This window comes from Lytechinus variegatus, chromosome 4 (assembly GCF_018143015.1).
Source record: "Lytechinus variegatus isolate NC3 chromosome 4, Lvar_3.0, whole genome shotgun sequence".
NCBI lineage: Eukaryota > Metazoa > Echinodermata > Echinoidea > Temnopleuroida > Toxopneustidae > Lytechinus > Lytechinus variegatus.
In genome coordinates, this window is record NC_054743.1 from 63,660,054 (window position 1) to 63,683,048 (window position 22,995).

General features: G+C 38.2%; 1 protein-coding gene across 3 annotated transcripts; it reads left to right on the forward strand.

The window, feature by feature from the left end:
• The first annotated feature begins 342 nt into the window (after positions 1–342).
• On the forward strand, positions 343–21,888 carry LOC121414500 (tubby-related protein 4-like). 3 transcript variants are annotated; one of them, XM_041607698.1, is made up of 11 exons: positions 343–504; positions 5,474–5,648; positions 6,804–6,935; positions 7,337–7,473; positions 8,374–8,598; positions 9,684–9,738; positions 12,511–12,687; positions 13,344–13,564; positions 14,127–14,370; positions 14,908–16,130; positions 18,732–21,888. In XM_041607698.1, exons 1-11 carry the CDS (start codon positions 376–378, stop codon positions 18,852–18,854), a joined length of 2,841 nt encoding a protein of 946 aa, XP_041463632.1. In that variant the 5' UTR covers positions 343–375; the 3' UTR covers positions 18,855–21,888. The 3 variants fall into 3 exon arrangements, with proteins under 3 accessions (XP_041463632.1, XP_041463634.1, XP_041463633.1); XM_041607700.1 differs by having other exon boundaries at positions 7,340–7,473; XM_041607699.1 differs by having other exon boundaries at positions 6,807–6,935.
• The last annotated feature ends 1,107 nt before the right edge of the window (positions 21,889–22,995 follow it).

Below are 22,995 nucleotides of genomic sequence, written 5' to 3' on the forward strand. Positions count from 1 at the left end.
TGGACAATATTTTATGTTCTGAAGAGTCACGCTGTTGCATCATATTATTGTCATCAAATTTGGTACCCACAGGCAAAATGTGGGCAGGGTCATTGTCGCCATGATAATTGTATTTATTGGTCAAATTTCTGTGTGAGCTCGATATATCGCAATGACGGATGACGCGGTGGGTTCTGGGGATACATATGCTCGGCCGCCTGACCCGCCAAGCATCTCTAGTTATTATGTTTTTACATATTGTTATTGTGGTTATTATTTTTGTTGTTGGTATTATCATTAATATGTTTACTATGGTTATTATTATCATCATCATTGTTATTCCTTTTCTTTTTTTGTTGGCAGGTAAGTGATTTCTCCTGGAGTCATGATGGCCGAATGGCTCTGATCTGCTATAAGGATGGCTTCGTCCTAGTAGGCTCTGTGACCGGTCAACGCTATTGGTCATCTCTGCTTGACCTGGATGCTAAGCTGCTATGTGGGGCATGGGCACCAGATGATAAACAGGTAGGCATGACTTTGTGCATGACCGAGCCATCAATCAAGAATGGCATCTAAATTAAAAAGATGAGTTGAATACCTAGGGAAGTCACTTCCCTGCATGGACAACCCATCCCCCGGGATCATTTTCATGAATATTTTTCTGGTCAGTCATTATCACTGACAAATGTTATAAGCTACTGAAATCCTTGCATATGTTTGGTTGAAAGCAATTTAACAATAAAAAAAAAGTTGGCGCATGAACTCCTCTGGTCAAAATGTGCTAAAAAGTGATATTTTCATTATACCTCAAGACTGCATTGAAATTCCTTGGAGGCAATTCTGAAATATAGTTTGTTCAGAAGGTCTTATGTTAAAGTTATTTTTTTTTTAATTCTCGAAAAATCCCTGCTATATATTGTTTGTACTGTTGTGCACCCGCACTTTTTATTCATCAACCACATAGCCACAATTGATTGAAGAGCCATTGAAATGATGAAATTAATCATATTTTACCCATACCGGCAGTACATGTTTCAGCCCAAACCAATACAAATGAATTTAACCTAGGGCATAATATAATGTGTCTTACAATACAGATGCTTTTCAATTCAATTCAATTCAATTCAAATATGATCTTTATATGATCGAGGATTACCATTCTTTTATGTCTCTTATTTTCATACCGCTTATATTGAAAAATGTCCAATGCTGATGGGTGCTTTTGTCACAGTGCACCAAATTGATGCCTGTTGCCGTGGTTATCCACGCTATTTTATTCGTGAGTCCACTGTTTTGAATTAATGAGCCCACTGCTAAAATAGTGGACTCATGAGTAAAATAGCGTACTTAACCATGGCAACAGGTGTCAATTTGGCGCATTGTGACAAAAGCGCGCATCAGGATTGAACACTTTTCAGTATACGCGGTAAATAAGCGTAATTTATACAGAAAATCTGCATAAACCATGGGTTCAACCGAGGGTTTTCAAAACCACCTTTGTGAATTTGGGCCATTGTGTGTTTATTTGGCATCCTCTCTCATATTTGCTTTTGTTCCCCGATTATTGATACCTGATAAATACCTGAATTATGATTATTTTGGTGTGTACATGTGTACTGTACGGAACATTCTATTTTTGATCATTGCTGAAGCTCCCAGCTTGCCTGTACATATATGCATACAGTCTTTAGGTGTCCGAGTTACGAAGAACGTCAATAAGTCCTTTCACACCTTCCAAATAAGGAAAACATACCTTGTGGTATTCCAGATTTAATTTAAATCTTCACAGAGAGTTGAAGTCAAGCTTATATAAACCTGAAGTGGAATATTAAATCAAAGTCTTATTTTACATTCTTCATAATTTTGTTGGTTCATGCTTGATTATGTTTTATTAATTTGTATTTGTAAACTTTTCATTTCATATTTGTATTTTTTCCATATTATGTCAGTCTCCGGACTGTTTTACAATGTCTTTGAAACAAATATCAAATTGAATATGAATATGAATCAACTATTTCTCTTAAGTCAAATTCTAATACAAGCAATATCTTTTCAATAAATAAAACATCTTAAGCCAGGCTGACACTTGCACGACTTTTGGCCACGATTTTGTCGTGGCAAGTCGTGCCATTTTGGGGCACGAACTGGGAGGCTCCCGCACTGTTTACGACTTGTTCACGACGAGTTCACGAATGCGTGTCATTGTCCACATTGATATGAACTGGCACAACGAGTTCACGCATAGTTTGCGCATAGTTTATGCACTTCCCGCATTGGCACGACGAGTTTGCTCAATTCGGACGGTGTCGTGCTGAACTATTCGTGAACACGGCGTGAGTTGTTCATGAACTATTCGTGGCATGGCGGGCACTGCCACGCACTGGCACGCACTGGCACGCATCCTCCCGCATCGTCCAGACGAGTTCACGAATAGTTTGCGCATAGTTCACGTCCAGTCGCTAAATTTTGTCATGACCAAAATTTTGAACATTTCAAAATTCTCGTCCCGACATGGCACGCAGTCACGACGGGTCACGTGTTTACGCACACTTCATGCCAGTTCACGACGAGTTTGCGCACTGGCACGACTTGAGTCGTGCGAATGCGTGACACAAAATCATGCAAGTGTCAGGCTGGCTTTAGCAATATGATTCTGTAATATGTTTATTTTTTGTTTTAATACAAAGTATGGACCCATCTGGGTTGGAAATGTGTTTTACAATGTCTTTGAAACCATGTTAAATTGAATATGAATATGAATCAACTATTTCTCTTAATTCAAATTCTAATACAGACTATATCCTTTCAATAAAACATCTTGGCAATATGATTCTGTAATCTGTTTATTGTTTGTTTTAATACAAAGTATGAACCCATCTGGGTCGGAAATGTACAACATACATGTACATATTGTATGAGTCGGTAATGAAAATAATGACATACATGTATCTGTAGCCTGTACAAAAGTCAAGGGTATTTTTTTTATTTGGAAGGTGTGAAAGCTTCTAACATTTGCAGACTGTACTAACCCTGGAGTAGAAAACGTATCAGATATCTACCTGCTTGCTTGTTTGTTTGCCATATTTTGATGACAAATAGAGCGGAATCGCATTTCCCAGCTTCGTACCTGGGAAGAAGACAAATCTGTGAAAGGGGGATTTGTCAGAGAGTAACACAATTTTGACCGAAATCGCTCTGCCTTCTGTACTGAAAAGCAGAGGAAAGAGATGTTGAGTTTCATATATGTATACTCATCATTTTTCTTTTTTTTTTGGTGGGGGGGAGTCTCTTCTCCTTTTCCTTGTTCAGGGAAGAGGGAAGGGTCTTTTATTTTCATTTTAGGATACTTTTCAATGTCTACAACTTAAATGTTTAAAATATATTCCATTTTTTAATTATTTTTGGGGTATATTTGTATTTTTTGTTTTTTTGGCTGTTGTCTTTATTAAATACACATTTTCACCTCCCCCCCGCCCAGCACACAAACTCACACACTCTCTTTCTACCTTTCTCTTTCTCTCTCTCTCCCCCTTTCCCATTGACTCCTCCCATTTTATCCATGGTTTATCAACCCAATCTGTTTTTTGTAAAGTCTCCGGAGAGCAGAAATCCATTTTAATGGAGTATCTTTGCCAGATATTAACCAATCTATTGTGTTCAGCCTTACATCCTCATAAGGTTATTTGAGCGATAAAATCCTTGGGGCATTTATTATGTGACGTTGCCTAGCAACATCATCCATGCGTTCAATTTATGTGTTTTCGATTTGAGGAAAACATATCTAGAACCTTTTAATTGCAGTATTTTAAAGTATTTTAACCTTATTATTATCACGGTAAATTCTCATCATTTAAAATGGCACTTTCCTGTGTTACTGAATTGCTTTGTGATGGAATATTAATTACCAAGGGTTTCGTGGTGTCTGTATAGTTATTGGCCCGTAGTCTAAAGTTGTTGTGTAAGTATGGACAGCCAATTGTTACATAAATCACTAACAGTAGACATGTCATATTTCAGCTCATTTGGCTCTCCAATCATTCGTATTTGTCTATAGGAAGGGTAGATAGATAATTGTCTTCACAGAGCTACATGTACCAAGTCTCACGCATTATGCGTGAGACTCAAGCATTTTGGACTCTTGTTCATCCCCTCAAATCTCTGTCTCACGCAACTATCACAGCCTATTAGTACACAATGTCCGTGATCTCACTCAGATTCACAGAAAATCTCACGCATAGCTGGTCTTTGAACTTGGCATCTCTGTTTTCACCATTGATGAATCAGGACAGAGCACAGTAAACATAAGAAACATACAATTCAATAAAAATTTTGATACATTTGGCTTCCCATACTGTCTTAAACCACAACTTTAAACCCGAGTTTAAGTTAAACCTGACTTCAGAATACGGGCCATTAATTTTATGTATAGTAAGACTAAAGTTTGATCAGAGAAAGCTGTCCATTGAAAACAGTCATTGTATTTTTCTTATTGCTATAGGTAATTACTTCTTATTCAGATTTCTTTTTTTCTTAATTTTTTTTATTTCATCTGTTAACACACACACACTCCACCCCCCCTTGAGCCCGAACTCTCCTCTTTCATTTCACATCTCTCTTTCTGCCCCTCTCCCAATATCTACCCCCCCGCCCTCTGCCCCAAGCTCCCCTATTTCATTTTTTTATCTCTTTTATATGTCCCTCTTCTGATATCTTCTAATCCCCAACCCCAAACTCTCCTCTTTAAAGGACAAGTCCACCCCAACAAAATGTTGATTTGAAAAATCCAATAAGCATTACGCTTAATGGTATCAAAGTTGAATTTAGCTAAGAAAGATTGACATTTTTAAGTTTCGCTTTTTATTTTCCAAAACAGGTTATCATGTATGACCATTTTGTTCAGTATGTAAATGAGGGGACTGATGACATCACCCACTCACTTTTTTTTGTCATGAAATTTGAAATATTTTTATTGTCCCCACATTTTCCAGTGAAACAGTTTTATTTCTCCATGAATATTTGGTATTGCCATTGCTTTAACATTTCATGGTTCTGTCAAGTTGGTTATTAATGTCATATCAGTAAAAATTTCATAACTTTCTTATTTCACATCCAAATTGGATGAAATTTTTATTTAGTGTTAGGCCTATGCTTGTTTGATTTTTCTCTATTCATTCAAATCAACATTTTTCTGGAGTGGACTTGACCTTTGATTTTCTCTCATTCTATATCCCCCACTCTCCCTCTATCGTCCCCCCTCCCTCGTTAACAATTTGTTCTCAAGTATCACTTAGGTCCTCCTTCGTCCTTTTTGGTAATCCGAAAAATATATTTCATATACATCCCATCATCATCTCTACAAGATGGCCTCAGAATGTAATAAAATAAACAAGAAAAGGAAACCGAAGTAGAATAATTATTTTAACCTCTTTTCCCACTCTCATTCTCTCCCTCCCTTTCTCTCTCTCTCTCTCTCGCTCTCTTATTTCCAACCAAGGTTTTGTTAGGTACGTCCAAGGGGGAAATCGTCGTGATGGATATCCACGGTGCCTTGGTGACTCAGTGTAACCTAGCAACGGAGCGCCCCCTCAAGGCGCTGCTCTGGTCCTCAGAGAAATTTCGGATGGTTAACATCGGGGACTGCGAAGGGGACGAGCGAAAGAAGAGGAAAGGTAACTGGGCGTGTCATGGGATGAAGCATGGGGGGAAATGGTTTCACGGTAAATAGGACGCTGGTAAATGGACTGTAATTTAATTGCCATATCCATCTTATGGACTTGTCTTCCATCGGCGAAGTGGATTGCTTTCGCCAAACCAGCACTTTGCATGTGTTTTTTGCACTTTAGTTTTCTTGTGAATTTTTGGTGCTAATTATTCTGATCTGTGTAGACTGGGAGCATCGATCAATAGTCTGTTCTAGAACTATGAGAAGACAAAAAAAAATATCAAATTTTGTTTATATTCTATTATAACAGATTAATATTTTAAAGAATTGCCCAATTAGCATCAACAGATATCTCTATGAATCGATTTTTGTTTATCCATTTAAGTAGGCAGTGATAAAGCGGGATTAGAACAACAAAAAAACAAGATGATTATTTCATGGAATTACCCAATAAGCCTGTTCACGGTTGTAAACTGCTCACGAGCAGAAAAAGGTAATTTAAGATAAACCATGAAGGTGGCTTTCAAATTCACTGACATAGGCATTTGTGATTTGATGATTATTCATGTTTTCCTTTCAAAATACTAATTTCATCACATCCTAGCTGAATAGTAATGAATAGAGCCTTTATAATCACTGGTATTTGACAGTAGCGTAAACAATAGTCAAATGTGCCAAAGGCAGACAATAAAACAGATTTCCACCTGGTCTATACAATGCCTTTTTTTCTTAGAATTTGAATGCTCTAGGTAAAGTTTGCGCAACATCTACATTTGAAAATGATAGTGCTCATCCTAATGAAAAATCGCAAAGGTCATTTGAAAAAATTTGATCATGAGCTAACCGTGAATTGACTTTTAGAGGTAAGACTGTACCATGGAGTTTTCTAAATTGTAGGCTAAAAAATTGATCTACTCAAGTAGGCAGTGATGAGCAGAATACAAACAAGAACAAAAAGATTGATTAATCCATAGAGTTGCCCAGTAGAGATGTGACTTTAACACTTATAGAGATTTCATTTTATGACATTTGTTTTCCCCCCCCCCCAGTAAGCAGTGAATCAACAATAAAAAGGTTTATTATTTCATGGAATTACCCAATGGAGGTATGATGGTAACACTAATAGAGATTTTTTTCTTTGTATTTCATTCGCCGACCCAAGTAGGCAGTGATAAGCGGAATCGTAATAAAAGGAAGAGTCCAGTTATGGCTGTAGACCTGGGTGACGGCGAGATCCAGCTGATGAAAAGTCACGATGATCTCACTCCTATATGCGTCAAGACTGGAATGACCGGTAGGTTTCTCAGGGTATGGTTATGTGCACAGCTATTTGTAATGTCCAGATAAATCTACTTGTGCTCCTTAAAAATTGACAGTAGTAGGACTATAGGCACCACTTTTTCTACGAGTCATCAACATTGAAATCTCAACTAGGGTCTAGTTTTGAAATGTCATTATTACTTAAGAAGCATGTGGACCTGGTTCATGAAACATGATGAAGTATCCCTGATAATCTTGCATGAGTTTCGAGTCACATTACCAAGATCAAACGCCATTTAGGGTCAGTGAAATTTGATCATCTTTCTCAACCAATGTAGTGTTTGAAATGTCTTGATAATGTGGGAAATGTATGGACCTAGTTGATAGCAAAGTGATTGTACTGACATCTTACTTGTTATTCTTTGCCATATAAAGCAGCTGTAAAGATGGAGTGGAGTGGTTGCGGGGGCTTCCTGGCCGTGGGTGGCACGCAACCTGTTGAGAGTATCAGCGCCGTCAAGTTCTACGATACCACGGGACATCTACGCTTCACTCTCAATATTCCATCTCAGGTATGACCAAAAAGTCTTAAGGCCACCGCACACCTTACAACTGTTCGCGATCCGATTTTGGAACAAATCACATTTTGCTCATTTTCTGAAAAAGTGAATGGAACATATTTTTTTTATCTGAGGTTAAAATTAAATTGAAGGAATTCTAATATAACCAATTTGTAAGATTGTAAGCCTTTATTTTGGAGTAAAGCCCAAATTAGTTTCAAATCGTAGCCAATCATATGACTGCTATGACATCATTACGACTAGATATTAAATTTGCTTTTATTCTAGGAAGGATGATAGCATAGTCACAGACTTAAACATACACGTAGGCATTCGGACTATGATTTTGAACATTACACAGTAAGATATTCCAAGTCTCAATAATAGCATCAAAATCTACTACGTTTTATTCCAAAATTGCATATGGACTTTACCAATCATAAGGTGTGCGGTCGCCTTTAGAGGGATTTTGTGTTTCGGATGATGCTTGTATAATGAGTAGCACTGACATGTGTCATTTTATTTCGATATTAAACAAGGAATAAAAATAATATAGAACTCAAAATGATTTTTGGGGATTCTTGTTTCTCGTAGAATAAATGTATACTTGCACTATCAAGGAAGGAAAGTTGACATTCATTGAAAGTTTTTGCTCTTGACTGCCGATTACATTTTTGCATACAAAATTCCCCCTGAAATCATAATGAATCCAATATGATTGTAAATGGTCCCTTTTTTGGCAACAATTTCCGGATATTTGCCTATGAATAGTTTGATAATGTAAAATACTTGAATTTTACTTGTTGTGTTATTTTGAAATTTTATTTTGGTAAATGCAAAAGTATGCCAATCATGAATAGAGTTCACTTTGTAACTTTTTTCTCTCGTTCCTCTTGCCTTGTTCGTTTTCAGAGACCACTCTCCGCGTTGACTTGGGGTCACAACGACCAGCGACTCTTTGTTGCATGCGGCTCCATCCTCCACGTGGCATGGATCGAGAAGGGCGTGGCCCCTCTGCAGGTGCTATGTCGGGAGGTGATCACTCCTCTCACCAATGAGGAGAAGCTGATCACCAAACTTCCCTTGCCTCTAAGACTCAGAAATTATGTCTCTGAGAGATTGTCTCTGACAATTAAGGTATGTGTTACTTAAGTTGTGGAGCAAAATTATTTGCATGGAACTATTTTAACACCTTAGAAGTGGACATATATTTTTGTTGATACTTTTTTTTGCTGAGTGGTGTCCAAACACACAGGCAATTTTTTCTTCTTTATTGATTCAGTGCATGTGAATTTCCTCTCTCAGTTTAATACAATTTTCAGCTTGGATGTTGTTTGAAGGTTTGCATGGTGGCATGTACAATTGCTGATGTGGTTTACGGTACACCATGTGGAGTGTTATAGAAACAGTGGATAGGAGAGAAGAAGTGGATAGGCGAGAAAGTGGAGATGTGAGAATAGAGTATTCTTTCTTGAAAATAGTCCTGAAAAGGACTGTAAACCAGAAGGAATGTTGAGTGAGAACAGCTTGAGTAGTAGAGCTGATGAGGAGATGCTGGCTTGAGTCGGCGAGTAGAGATGATGAGTAGTAGAGAGACTCGATGTTTCGGACAGGTTGACTGTCCGTCTTTCTCGCCTATCCACTTCTTCTCTCCTATCCACTGTTTCTATAACACTCCACACGGTGTACCGTAAACCACATCAGCAATTTTCAGCTTACCTGACTAATTCAATAATGATAGTTCTTTTTGTACATTGTATGAATCTGAAATTTTTGAACATTACCGATGATATTCATAATTTTTGTAAGTTCATTGTTAATATTGTATCGCTTCAAATTTACATTATTTCTTTCATGAAACTTCTAAGAATAAACCGTGACGTTAATGATAGTGATGGTGGTTATGATAATGATGATGGTGATGACGATGATGCTGATGATGATGATTGGTGACAATGATGGTGATAATGATATTAATGATGGTGAAGGTGATGATAATGATGATGATAATGGTAGTGATGATGATGGTGATGATGATGATGACAATGATAACAATGAGAATGATGATGATGATGATGGTGAAGAAGAAGAAGATGATTTTGATGATGATGATGACGATAAGGATGATGATTATGATAATCATCATCACCATCATGATTGTACTGGTTATGATAGTAATGTTATATTATTAATGAAACCAAAATCTATTCTATCTCATACAGGGATGCATTCCAGATCCAGCCAAACTCCGAGAGTTTGTCAGTCAACCACCACCAGGTAAGAAATAAACCCGGGGAGCATTTCAAGAAACAAATAGTGATTTTTTTGCTGACTATAGTTGTAAGCTACTGAAATGCTTCCATCTGATTGGCTAAGAATAAATTAGTGAACATCACAAACTATACACAACAAAAAAAGTAAGTCCCCCCTAAATCAAACTGCTGTAACTTTTGAACCGAATTATTTTGAGATATGATATTTCATGGGTGGTTTTATACACTCATTAAGCAGCTTCTGGGGAAAAATGAGATTGATCGATTGAGTCATGCATGAGTAATTAAAGATTGAATTAAAAATGACCATTTTTGAAAGTCACAAGAGTCGTTTTTCAGATTGTGCAAATACAAAGTTGGGCAAAAATTGTTTTTAGGTGAACTTTATAATGTTATGCTGTTTTACTATCCATCATTTAACCATTTCAGACCAAATTTTGATATCGTATGTTCATGGTTGAGTGAGGACGATGTATTGCAGGGGCCGCGGAAGCGGGGAGGGGGGGGGGGGCTGGGGGGCTTCAGCCCCCCCCCCCACTTTTTTCCATAGGCAAGTACAAAAATGTAATACGATTGTGATTTTTGGCATGGTCAGCCTCCCCCCACTTTGAAAACTGCTCTGCGGCCCCTGTATTGTGACGTGTAATCATAGGGTTTTGGGGTATTATCTTTTACAACTTGTTAGATCATGTTAAAATTTGAAAATGTTGATGGCTCCCCCGATTATAGGCCCCTCCCCCATTTAAAATTCTGGATCCACCACTGATCTGTCCATACATTCAACTGATCCTGAGAAATTGTTAGGAAAAGAATACATTTATGCAGTATAAGGAGTATTCATTCCTAAATTTTCGAATGTGCTCGCTCAACCATGAAATGGCTAAAGTTCGGAAAGTGTTTGGTGATAGAAATGATGGATGATAAAAACAACAGCAATTAAAGACACCTTTCAAACCAAATTTGCCCCCAATATTCACTTTATTACCCTTTAAAATGAGTCTGTGACATTGAAAATACCAATTTTCCCACTTTGATGCGTGCTCACTCATCCATAAACAAACAAATCGATTTCATTTTTGCACAGAATTCTGCCCATAGGTTGATAAACATTACTGCCAAACGACATTGCTAAAGACAGTCTTGAAAAAAAGTTCCACCATATTGAATAAGGGGTTTATGTATGCTTAAACATATGCACCCATAATGTACACAAGTCTATGAGAGAGGAAGTCAAAATTTTAACAAATATGAAATGAGGGTTTGTTTCATGGACAGTTTTTGTTACTTCTGCCAACAGTTATTTCATGAAACTTCGCACATGGCTTCAGAGTAACACTATCCAAAATGTGCGCACACCAAAATAACCATTCGATTCGGTACAGAGCGGGGCCAAGGCCTTGAACTTTCTTCTCATTTGCATAATTTTCGAATATTGTGTGCTCACTGATGCATTAAACATCGGGATTTTCATAAAAATCAAATCAAATGAACTGTGCAAGGAGTTGTGTGACAGATATTCATAGTTACAAATTGCATTTTTTCCAATAACGTAAAAAAGAGCTAATCACATTCCACATGTTCATTCAAGCGTAAATGTTTAATTTGACACCTTTGAATCATTGAAGCATGTTAATTGGTCATGAGCATAACAAAAAAGTTGAGAAAAGATCATTTTCAGTTAGAAAAATTAGGCAATACTTGCCTACGATATTTGAAAATCGCATTTTTTGTTTCCAATAAATGTTCATTGAACCGTGAAACGGTGAATATTGTTGGAGATAGTCTTCCCCAAAATAACTGTCATCATATTCTAGCATTTTTCATTGAAAGAAATATGTAAAAATCCAATTATAGCAAATTTGGACTTGAGTTTATTCAACCGTGAAATTTAGCTTAAAAAGTTGTATCGTCTTTTAGAAAGTACCCTTTCCAAGCCTTCTGACTAGTTTTCATGATGAGAATGTGGAATTAGTTCCAATACAATGGAATCAAAGTCGTGATATTTTGCTTGTGACTTTTGAAAAGTGACATTTTTGCCTTCTGACGGTGCTCACTGAAGCATGACGTAAGATACATCCACAACATTTACTCATAGGGTAGCTTATAAAATTACCTACACGCTCATGTAAAAATATATCAAAAACTCGCATTGGTTCGGAAATTATTGATGTTTGTTTAGGGGGGGACTTACTTTTTTTGTTGTGTATAGATGCTTCATTGAATGCTCCCGTTGAAAGCATTTTAGAAACAATGAAACATTTCATGATGCAATATATTTTGGCCGAGGTTCATTTTACTTAGTCCCATGCATACATTTTTATGCAGTGCATTTGACAATTGTTATAAGCAACTTAATGTCATTATTGTGATTCCAAATTCTCAGAACATACAATACTCTTTGCATTATAATCAACATTATTAATATTATTTGAAGCTCCTTCCACAATCGATCTCCCAAAATGAAATTAAAAGTATCATGAACTGAAACAATAATAATGCCTTTAAAGGAATATGGTCTTTTGTTAAATCGATTGGAACATAAAGGCATTGTGTAGTTATTCTGACTTATCTTTCAATTAAATGGCAGTGGGTTCAAATCCAAGCCATGGCATGTTTTCCTTCACTGACGACATACAAAACCTAGGTGAGGTGACTTGGTACAGGCAGAATCAATTCCCCCAGTGCATTGGAAGTGGCAGTAGAATACATCTACGTAGACAGAGCTATATTAATGCCAAAAAAAATCATGAAATACCATGTTCACTCTTTTGCGTAGGCAATGAAAGACTGCACTGCACGATGGTACGGACAGAGTTCGACTCAAGAACTGGTAGTCCATGTTTCACCCTCTTTCTGGAGTTCCTAGGAGGACTTGTCCCCCTTCTGAAGGGGAGAAGGATAAGCAAGCTTAGACCGGAGTTTGTGATCTACGATCCCAAGACAATACCAAAGAGTAAGTCCTCTGGGAGATATCCTTTGTCATTTTGTTGTATGAAATTTTTTGGGGGGAACTTGATTGACGACGTGCCGTAGAATTGTAAATGCATTAAATGGTTGTAGCATTGTGCGTTCGGTAATTATTATAGCTTGACTGTCATGTGGTAGGATTCAGTTGTTGCAGCCAACTACAAATAGGGCTCTAATGTTAGGAATGGTATCACTAAACAGCAAAGAGAGTTTAAGCGTCTAAGTAGCAAGACTTAATTTATTGGCAAATGCATGAAGTGGTATTCTCGCAAACCTATTGTATTGGGGAGTGCAAAAATAAAATATTTCAGCAATGGGTCATGCTTGCATCATACACTCAGCAATGGACAAGTACAGGGTTGAATGCATTCTATAGCTCTGATCACAAAGTGTAGGGAAAGTTCAGGTCACACTCACATTGTCATAGATTTTTTATTCCTAATTTTATATCGATTGCAATGTGAGTTTGATTGAATATATCTCATCTTTTTGTGAGAATGGGCCCAGAATAGAAGAAAAGGGAAGAGGAGAAAGAGGGGGATGAAGAGAAGACATTGTCCGTTGTTGAGCCCAGCCCTTATCCTGTCAGTCCTTGCTCTTGTTAGCTCAACACTCCAATTCACAATCATTTTCATCTTGCAGGTAATGAGGACGATGCCGGCGTCCCAACCTTCATGAGTTCAGACGACAGCTCGTGCTCGGACGACAGCGATGAGGATCTGATGTGCAACATGCGACGAAAGACAGACAACCGCAACAGCAGCAGTAGTCCCAAGCCTAGGGAAAGTACACAAAGTGCATCAGACTCGCCAAGACTGAAGGAGAAGGAATTTGATAGCTTGTTTCTAGATAGTTTACCTGAAGTAAGTCACCTAGCACCCATTACAGAAATGGTTCTGTTCGACCACAGCTATAGTATTGAGGCAAAAATCCAAAGCACATGGTGTTTAGAGGTTAAAAGTCAAGTTGCTTTTGATTATTGAAGTCGTTGATGATTTACATGGGCTGGTACTTCTTGAGCATGTCCCGTCATCATTGATTTCATTCATCTATGATTCAATTTTGCGATTTCATTCTATCATTTGATTCTATAATTTACTCATTTGGTGTCATGCAATGTCATCATTTGATTTTATTTGATGATTTCATCTCTGATATCAATTAGTGATGTCACTCACTTATTTCATTATTTGATATTATTCAATGATATCATTTTGTGATTTCATTTAGTGATGCCATTCCATTCAATGAATTAATTTCTCCTTTTCACATGAACGAAACCTAAAAAAAAAACAGAAAGCAGGCGTTCATTCTGTGATTTCATTTTTTTAATCTATTCTATGATTTCCATCTCGTGACCCTATTCTTTGATGCCATTCCCGATTCCATTCTTTGACCCAATTGTCTTTGTTTGTTCTTACACAGCGCAATCCCCTGGTGGAAGTCACATCTAACATCTGGGGCACCAAGTTCAAGATCCATGGCCTGGCTGAATTCCTGCCAGCCAACCTCGGCCAGATCAACTACAGGACAAGCTTACTACATCTACAACCGAGGCAGATGACCATTGCTCTGGTGGAACTCAAACCCGAGTTCCTGCGCAGTCGGCAGGAAGAGGACTCTGACTTTGATCCTAATGTCTTCAGTGAAGACGACGATGATGTTCAAGGTGAGGACTTTGTAGAAGAATGCTAATTAGAGTCTTGAAATTTATCATTATTATTTGTTTGGCATCACATTTGCCTGGGAAGATATAAGCGAACTGATAAACTGTGGCCCTTATGTCTCTCCTGCCGATATTCCAGATTGGGGTTGTGCAGTTGGACCTCTCCTCCAGGGTTTCTTCCTACTGTTACATGAATAGGGCTGTTGGTTCTTAACATGCCATTGTGGTGAATTTCCTCTACACAAGGGACTCCATTTAACATCATATCTGAGGGACAGTGGTTTCCACTGTAACACAGCCTGTGTCTGTGAAACAAGGGAGGAGCACATTAACAAACAATGCAGGTTTTACATGCGCCAAACTATTTTGACTGAAGTAAGATTGTATTCAGGTTCAAGATAAAGACCATTTGTGGCAAAGAAAGAGGGAGGCAAAAGATTTTTATCTTTTTTTAGCAATAAGTATTTTGAGTCCACCAGTCCTTCCAATATCCCAATTTTTTCATCGTTCCTTTGTTTTTCTTTTCCTCTCCTTTGCAAGATGTAGTGAAGAGTCCCCCTCTTGCCAAAGCAGCAGCAGCACCAATTGCCCCGATGACATCGACCAACAGGAGCTTCTCAGATACAGTAGATTCAAACAACCACAATCTCGTCAGTGAACTGACCCAACAAAGCAACGTTGAAAGTCAAACTGTTGACGAGGGAGAGACCGATTCCATTCCGCTTTTGGCAGAAACCACTCGGGAGGAATACGCTCAACAAGGCGCTATCCCAAAACAGAGACTGGTCTCGCAAGGAAGGCGAAAAATCGAATCGGAATGTGGGACGACGAGCTTAGCCGGTGGTCGCACGGGACCGCTGGATGTTGTAACGGACGTTCGGTTGATGAACGGCGGAGCGGAAGCGCTAGACGAGGGAATTATCTTACCATCCGATGTACAAGGCGAGGAGGAGCTACAGACTGATTTGCCGCGATGGGCGGACACAGCTCCAAGACATCCACGGCCAGGACATTTATGTGACGGTCCAGGTAGTAGTAGTCAGTCACCAAAGAAGATGGCTCGGAGAAGAGAACATTATGAATCAAATGGTCACGGGACGGTGAAAGACACCGATGTGACATTAGCGAACGGAGTCAGACATGTAGCAATAATGAATGGTAGTCCTCAGATAGATAAAATACGTAGAGCACCTATAAGTGTGAATGAACCAGATCTTGACTCGTCAGAGCCAGTGAGGGCGCCCTCCCCCAAGCCTTGTGAAACCCCGGTTGAGGATAAGGGGAAGGAGAAGAAACAAACAGTGTCATCACCTCAGACTAAATCAAAGAGGTCCAAGTTAAAAGGAAAAAAAGCAGAAAATGGACAAGAAGGGGCATCATCTGAGAAGCAAGGATCACCGAAACTCTCCGGAAGCACCCCGGAGAATTCCTCCGGGAAGAGTCGGAAGTCGTTACGCAAAGCGTGGTCCAACTCTGACCGCTCGCCCTCGAGGTCTCGCATGAAATCCCAGGGAGAGAACTCTGACAGTGAGGCGGAGAATCAAAATGCCAACGAGGCAGGGGATTCGTCGACGGCAAGCAGCGCTAAGTCGAGAAAAGCAAAACTGATGAAACAGTACGCTAACTGCAAATCCAAGGTGTTTGTGATGCATAACAAAGCTCCCTTGTGGAATGAGAATACACAGGTTTATCAACTGGACTTTGGCGGGAGAGTCACACAAGAATCAGCTAAGAATTTCCAAGTGGAGTTACATGGAAAACAGGTAGGACACAGAATCCTTTTTAGTACTTAATCTTTTTCAAGAAATTAAATGATGGTAGTATTGTTTATTTCCAGAAATGATGATGTCTCTTACTTGTATTTTATAAATAGCCAATTATATCTCAATTGTGTGTCTAAAACAATAACACTTTACACTTATGAAATGGATACCATGTAAAAAAAAATATAGGGTTGTGGGATATACATGTGAGAAGGTTGTAGACTCATCTTTTCTGACACCTAAAAGTCAGAAAATAATTGATGACCACGGTGTAGTGGTCCACCTGCATTCCCCCAATCAGTTATATCGGGAGGAGAGACCTGCGGGTCATAGTGATTCAGTTCGCTTTTCGCCTCCCAGGCACAGGTGATGCCAAACAAATAATGATAATAATGATGTTTTAGTGATCACTGCTAATTTTTGTAAAGGGTGTGGAATTAGGTTACGCAGGAATGGACCTTCCTATTTGTGAGAGGAAAGTCCTCTGGAGCCTAGGAATTGAAGATGATGAGAAAATTTTTGATCAGTTGTGATGGATTATGTTTTGGTAGTAAATTTTTTTTTGTTTTTTGTCAGATTAACATTTTATGCATAAGTGAATGAGAATTGCATTTATTATTGCAGCATCGAAATTTTCTCCTGGTAGACGCGATGGTGTGTTCCTTGGAGTCAGGGTGGGGGTGATGCAGGAAAGGTCTTGTTAATAATGTGGCGGGTATCTTGCATGTTTGATTTTCATCATGACCATGCAATGACCGGAGGTGTGGGTTGGAAGGGGGGGGGGCGGCTGAGTCACCCCCATCCCCAGCCTTAATAACACATTAGAATAGCCCAACCTTTTTCGAGCTAAAGCAAAGTAATATACAGTCAAACATGTCTTAGTGGCCACCTTTCTATAGGGTCATTCCATCTGGATTCACCCAGTGGTTGCACCCGACCGTCTCAGAATTCGTTGTAATTTGGTATACATAAAATTCACCATGGCTCAAGCACAAAACAAAAAAAATTAGTCCAATCGGTCCGTCGGTTCTCGCGCTATGGCCCGCCGTATTTTCCTTGTTTTGACAAAAATGGGCGTGACCTTCAACTTTCAATGGCCACTGCGTCGTTACGGGTTGACCAATTTTCATAAAACTGGTACCATTTGATAGGAAATTCAGAGGGGAATCCAAAACATGCATCAAATAATGTATTGGAGCAATTTATAAGGTCATGACCTTTGACCTTAACTTTGACCTTGAGTTTGACCCCCGGACAAATAATTTTTTAACTTGATTTTCGTGTATGTTAATTATTGGTATGATATTGACAAAATATGTTAAAATCAATGATGATATTTTATTTCTTCACCTTTAAAAACTCTTCCAAAGATACCATGAAATTTCACTCTAGTCCCACACACTGATATTCATGTTAGCAAAGTGTTTACCAGTTACATGATTTCTTCCAATTTTAAGTTACAGTATGCAAGCACATGAAAAGAAATTAAGCTTAATCAGTTCACAAATAAAAGATTAAACATTTATGCTCATCAATAGGTATCTGTTTAGGCATTTTGATGTTCATCAATATATACTCATTTTGATGTTCGGCAATATATATCATATATATTCATGGTAGTAAAGTCTTCACTTTTATCATCAAAATATATGCATGTATATATATATATGTATATGATATATATAATACATGTATATTGCTGAATCATAAAATGCCTAAACAGATACCTATTCATGAGCATATAGGTTTAATCTTTTATTTGTGAACTGATTAAGCTTAATTTCTTTTCATGTGCTTGCATACTGGTAAGATTGGAAGAAAAATCATGTAACTGGTAAACACTTTGCTAACATGAATATCAGTGTGTGGGACTAGAGTGAAATTTCATGGTATCTTTGGAAGAGTTTTTAAAGGTGAAGAAATAAAATATCATCATTGATTTTAACATATTTTGTCAATATCATACCAATAATTAACATACACGAAAATCAAGTTAAAAAATTATTTGTCCGGGGGTCAAACTCAAGGTCAAAGTTAAGGTCAAAGGTCATGACCTTATAAATTGCTCCAATACATTATTCGATGCATGTTTTGGATTCCTCTCTGAATTTCCTATCAAATGGTACCAGTTTCATGAAAATTGGTCAACACGTAACGACGCAGTGGCCATTGAAAGTTGAAGGTCAAGCCCATTTTTGTCAAAACAAGGAGAAAAGGGCGGGCCGTAGCGCGAGAACCGACGGACCGATTGGACTAATTTTTTTGTTTTGTGCTTGAGCCATGGTGAATTTTATGTATACCAAATTACAACGAATTCTGAGACGGTTGGGTGCAAAATTGCACATTCATTGGGTGAATTGGCATGGAATGACCCTATAGTGAATACCTCTCTCTAGTGGCCAACAAAATTGTCACCCATAGGAAAGGAATATGTAGTCTTCTATTAAGGCTGCCTGTCTCCAGTTGCCACTTTTTCTGTTTCCCCCTGGATTGTTAGACAGGTTTTTTCTGAACCATGAATATATGTCTAAGGTGTTAGATCACCAATTCACACAAATTCTCTTTTTTTGTTTTCTGCCCCGGTGTCCTTCCGCCCCACTGATCCAGGTGATGCAGTTCGGCAAGATAGATGGCCAGGCCTACACCTTGGATTTCCAGAGCCCCTTCTCGGCCATCCAGGCCTTCGCTATTGCTCTCGCAAACGTGACGCAGAGGCTGAAGTGAGGTGGCACTTGTGTGGATGCCTTGGGTTTGCCCATCTTCCAAAGGCTCTTGCAATCTCACTGGAAGCCAGGACCTACTAGTGACATGGACTAGGAACATCAACCTCCGGCAGGCCTGTATTGAGCCCATCATCCATTACACAGGCCTCCGCAATTACTCTTGCAGAAAAGTAAGATGGCTTCACTGGAACATTGGCGAGATGACAAAAGCTTGGAAGAGCAAACTATTGTGTGTTAACAATGGTTTGACTCTCTAAACCTTTGTCTTATCAGAATGTTCCTCTCAGGCCCCCTGCAGTTTCCTCTGGAACTTTGGCCTACTAGTTAAACTCAGACCTCCATTAGGTCCATTCCTGACCTCAGTCATTGGGTATCCTAACCCAGGCATGGGCCTACATGTATAACATGATAGCACTCAAATCTTTCATTATCACTTGTGTAGATATGCAGGGCATTAATTTGTTATCTTTAGGCCTTAGCAGTTCTTTGGATGCGGCTCGAAGACCAAAACGTGATGGGATCATCCTAAATGTACATGTAGCTTCAACCCTCAACCCTAGTGAAGTTTGGATTTTAATGCACTTGAGACCATCCAGGCTTTCGGAATACCTCATGCAAGTGTGGTCAGTGGTGAAAGTGTTGCTGATCACGCTTTCATTGCTTGCAGATGCAGTAGAGAGCGAGTGTCTCTGGTGAAGCACTTGAATGTAGTCATCACTGTCCATAAAGATAAGACATCACTTGTAGATGCCGAGGAAAAAAGGGTGCAAAATGAAGGAAGGTGCCAGGAGAAGCATGAGACTGCCATTGACAAACAAAGTAAATGTAGTTCAAAAGTTGACATTAAGTGTATACAGACTTGTCTTTTCATAAGGCTGTTCTTGACTTAAAAGTAATTTTAGAAAAGACTTGAAAATAGAAAGCCATGTGTTATTCATACAATCTCTTTTAGGATTCCAAGTGTTGCTACTGATCGTTATTGAATCATGGCAAATGGATAACCAGAAGAAAAAAATGATGATATTGATATTGATTTAGTGCTTTCGACAAAAGTTTCAAAGTGCTGCTTATGCATATACAAACGAAAGTGTGAATTACTGTACATGAGGATAATTACATGTACCAATACGTGATAAGGTATCACATATTTATAATTATTTATTTGAATGGAAACACATAATACATGATTAAATAATCTATAAAATGACAAAACATGTTTTATCGTCTAAAATCCTCTTGGATGATTGAACATTGATAATATGCCTTTGATTGCCCAAATGCTCAAGGGTGGTTTGTCACAATCATACTATTTTTTTGAGGGATTCATGGTCTCCGCAGCCATTATAATTTTGTTTCTTGCAGAGTTATACATTTTTTCCCCAAAATCGTAAGCTCAGCCTTCAAATACATTTTAGGAGGTATCGTACAAGGACAGTCTCTGTTCAATTTCCATGAATATTTCAATGCAGCCTTGCTTGGTTGAAATTTCTCGCAGTCTCCCCTATAATCCTTGTTCAGTAACTATACAGTCTTCAAAAGCCTCTGTCATCACTAACCCATCTACGATGCCCACTGCGTAATAATTGTAGACCACAGCCACCTATGACGCGCCCCCTTGCCACCTTTGCCCCCCCCCCCAATAAAGAGTAAAATAAGGAATTGTTTGATGACAGCAGCAAATGTAAACCAAGGACGAGTCATCTCAAAAATTTGGTAAATGTTTACATGTTACTTTTCCATCTAACGCCTGTGCGTTCAAACAAAAACATGAGAATCGTTTGGCTTTCCTTACATAAAGTCTTCTTTAAGGTTCTTTTTTAAGTTAAGAACATGCTTATGAAATATGGCCAAGGCTACAGAATAATGATTATAATGAGCCATTTTAGAGAATATATACATATATATATTAATATCAATAGAAAGATAAGTTGTTAAATGAAGCACAAATCACAAATTCATTCAAAACACTTGCCTGTGAATTTGTATCGGTGTATGCTTGTAGTAGAAATTATATTGTTTTTGGTGCTGAAGGATTTAATAGCTTACCATGTGATTGCCATCTCTCTCTCTCTGTCATACTTGCCTTTCAATTTCTCCTGAAATTCTATCTATAAAAATAGATTTATGTTGTATTAGTGGGAATTTATTGTCTCGGAATGATTAGATAAGGTTGAATATATATAACCCAATAATAATAATAATAATAATAATGGCAAAAGGTGTTGTATAGATGTTTCAAAGCACACAGGTGGATAGACTTATAATAATATTCAATAATTGGTTTATATGTTTGTAATGACAAAAATAAATGATAATAATACTTGTATTCAGTTCTTGTATTTAGCACATTTTAAGTCTCTGAGCACTTCCAAAGAGACTTTGGATATCTACAAAAGTTATACTAGATTTTGCAGGTAGTCACTTGCAGTATACAGAGAAATTAATATGTGGGCCTACACACCAAAGTTTTAGCTCATCAAATTATGAATGCGAGGACTTTTGAAGAGTAGTTACATTATACAGAGAAATTAATATGTGGGCCTACGCACCAAAGTTTTAGCTTGTCGTATTGAGAGTGTGAGGACTTTTGAAGTGCATTCACTTGCAGAATACAGAGAAATTATGGTGTGGGCCTACACACCGAAATTTGTGCTTGTCATATTGTGAATGTGAGGACTTTTGAAGAGCAGATCTTTGCAGTGGACCTGTTTATACTATTATTATTCTTCTTGATTAGGAAAAAACATGAGCAAACCATCAAACCACTCATCACCTTTCAGGACCGTCTCTTCTAACTAAATTCATGATACATGTATGTATCGTGCAATGTTATTGATCAATACGCAGTAGTGCACGTTCTATTGGAATGATCTGACCAATGCGGTGATGTCCTCAATACCACATGCACAGAGGCATGTAAGTGCGACTCTATGTCGTGTGGAGTGTTGTGGCCCAGTGGAATAGTCTCCGGACTGTGAAACAGAGGGTCGTTGGTTCGAATCCCAGCCATGGCGTAATTTCCTTCAGCAAGAAATTTATCCACATTGTGCGGTACTCAACCCAGGTGAGGTGATTGGGTACCCGATAGGAAGAAATTCCTTGAACGCTCGAGCGCCCGATCAAGGAAGCCATGGTAAAGCTAGGGTAATAATAATAGCAGGGCCCGCTGGGAGAACAGTTTTCGGAACTGAAGTGGCTATCCTTGGTAAATATGTCATTATTATGTCATTCTACGCTCATTGCTAAGCTTGTGTGGTACGTGCCCGGGGATGGTCTTTGTGGGCAGTTTCTTATAATACATGATTCAATAGGAGAAACTAGTCATGGGGAACACCAACGAGGCTTGTTGAATTCAGGGAATGTAACGTTTCAATATTTTATTTTATTTTGATATTTGCGTTGTAGGTTTTGGGGTGGTTCTTAGACATTTGGTGAGGTTTGGTTCAAAATTTCAAATACATTCAATGATCCTTTATCAGGGGTGTGAGTGTTCAGATTTTTATCTGATTTCAGATTTTTTTTGTTTTGATTTTCAGCTTTTTTTTGGGGGGGGCATTCCTCTGTACAAAAAGAATGGAAGCTATTTCTATTTCAGACTTTTTCACCACTCCTCAGCTTTTTCAGATCTTTTTATTTGTGACCACTCACACCCCTGCTTTATTATCATCATACATAAAACTATCTTTGCATAATGAAAAAGGGAGCTTGAATTGGTTACAATGTATATTCTTGCATACAGGTTATAAAACATTCATCAAGTTAATGATAATGGGGAAGGAAGGTGTGTGACAGTGTATTTATTATAATCAGCTTTCTTAACTTTTAACTCTTGTTTACTTGGAAAAATTTTAACTTATTGGAAATGAAATGAAATTTAGAGTTTGGTAAAAAAATATAAACGTTGGTTTTGCTCTATGTATAAGCTTGGATTTGATGGGATTTCTGGAATGTCAGAAATAAATATGCATATTTAGGATTTTGAATATGTTTTGTTCACCGATATTTGAAATTTACAGCATAGAGTGGTATTGATTGCAAAGTGGATAAATTTCAACATAGATAGTGACGATGAAGACGCACCCAAAATCTTGATAAACTGGACCATTTGTTCTGTATTGATTTTCACAGTTCTCTATATTACC

Excerpts from the sequence above, each read along its gene's own strand:
- LOC121414500 (XM_041607698.1), top strand. The coding sequence starts at position 376 with ATGGCTCTGATCTGCTATAAGGATGGCTTCGTCCTAGTAGGCTCTGTG. Across the intron at positions 13,565-14,126 it reads TTCTAGATAGTTTACCTGAA|CGCAATCCCCTGGTGGAAGT; the intron begins GTAAGTCACCTA and ends GTTCTTACACAG. Across the intron at positions 16,131-18,731 it reads TGGAGTTACATGGAAAACAG|ATCCAGGTGATGCAGTTCGG; the intron begins GTAGGACACAGA and ends TCCGCCCCACTG.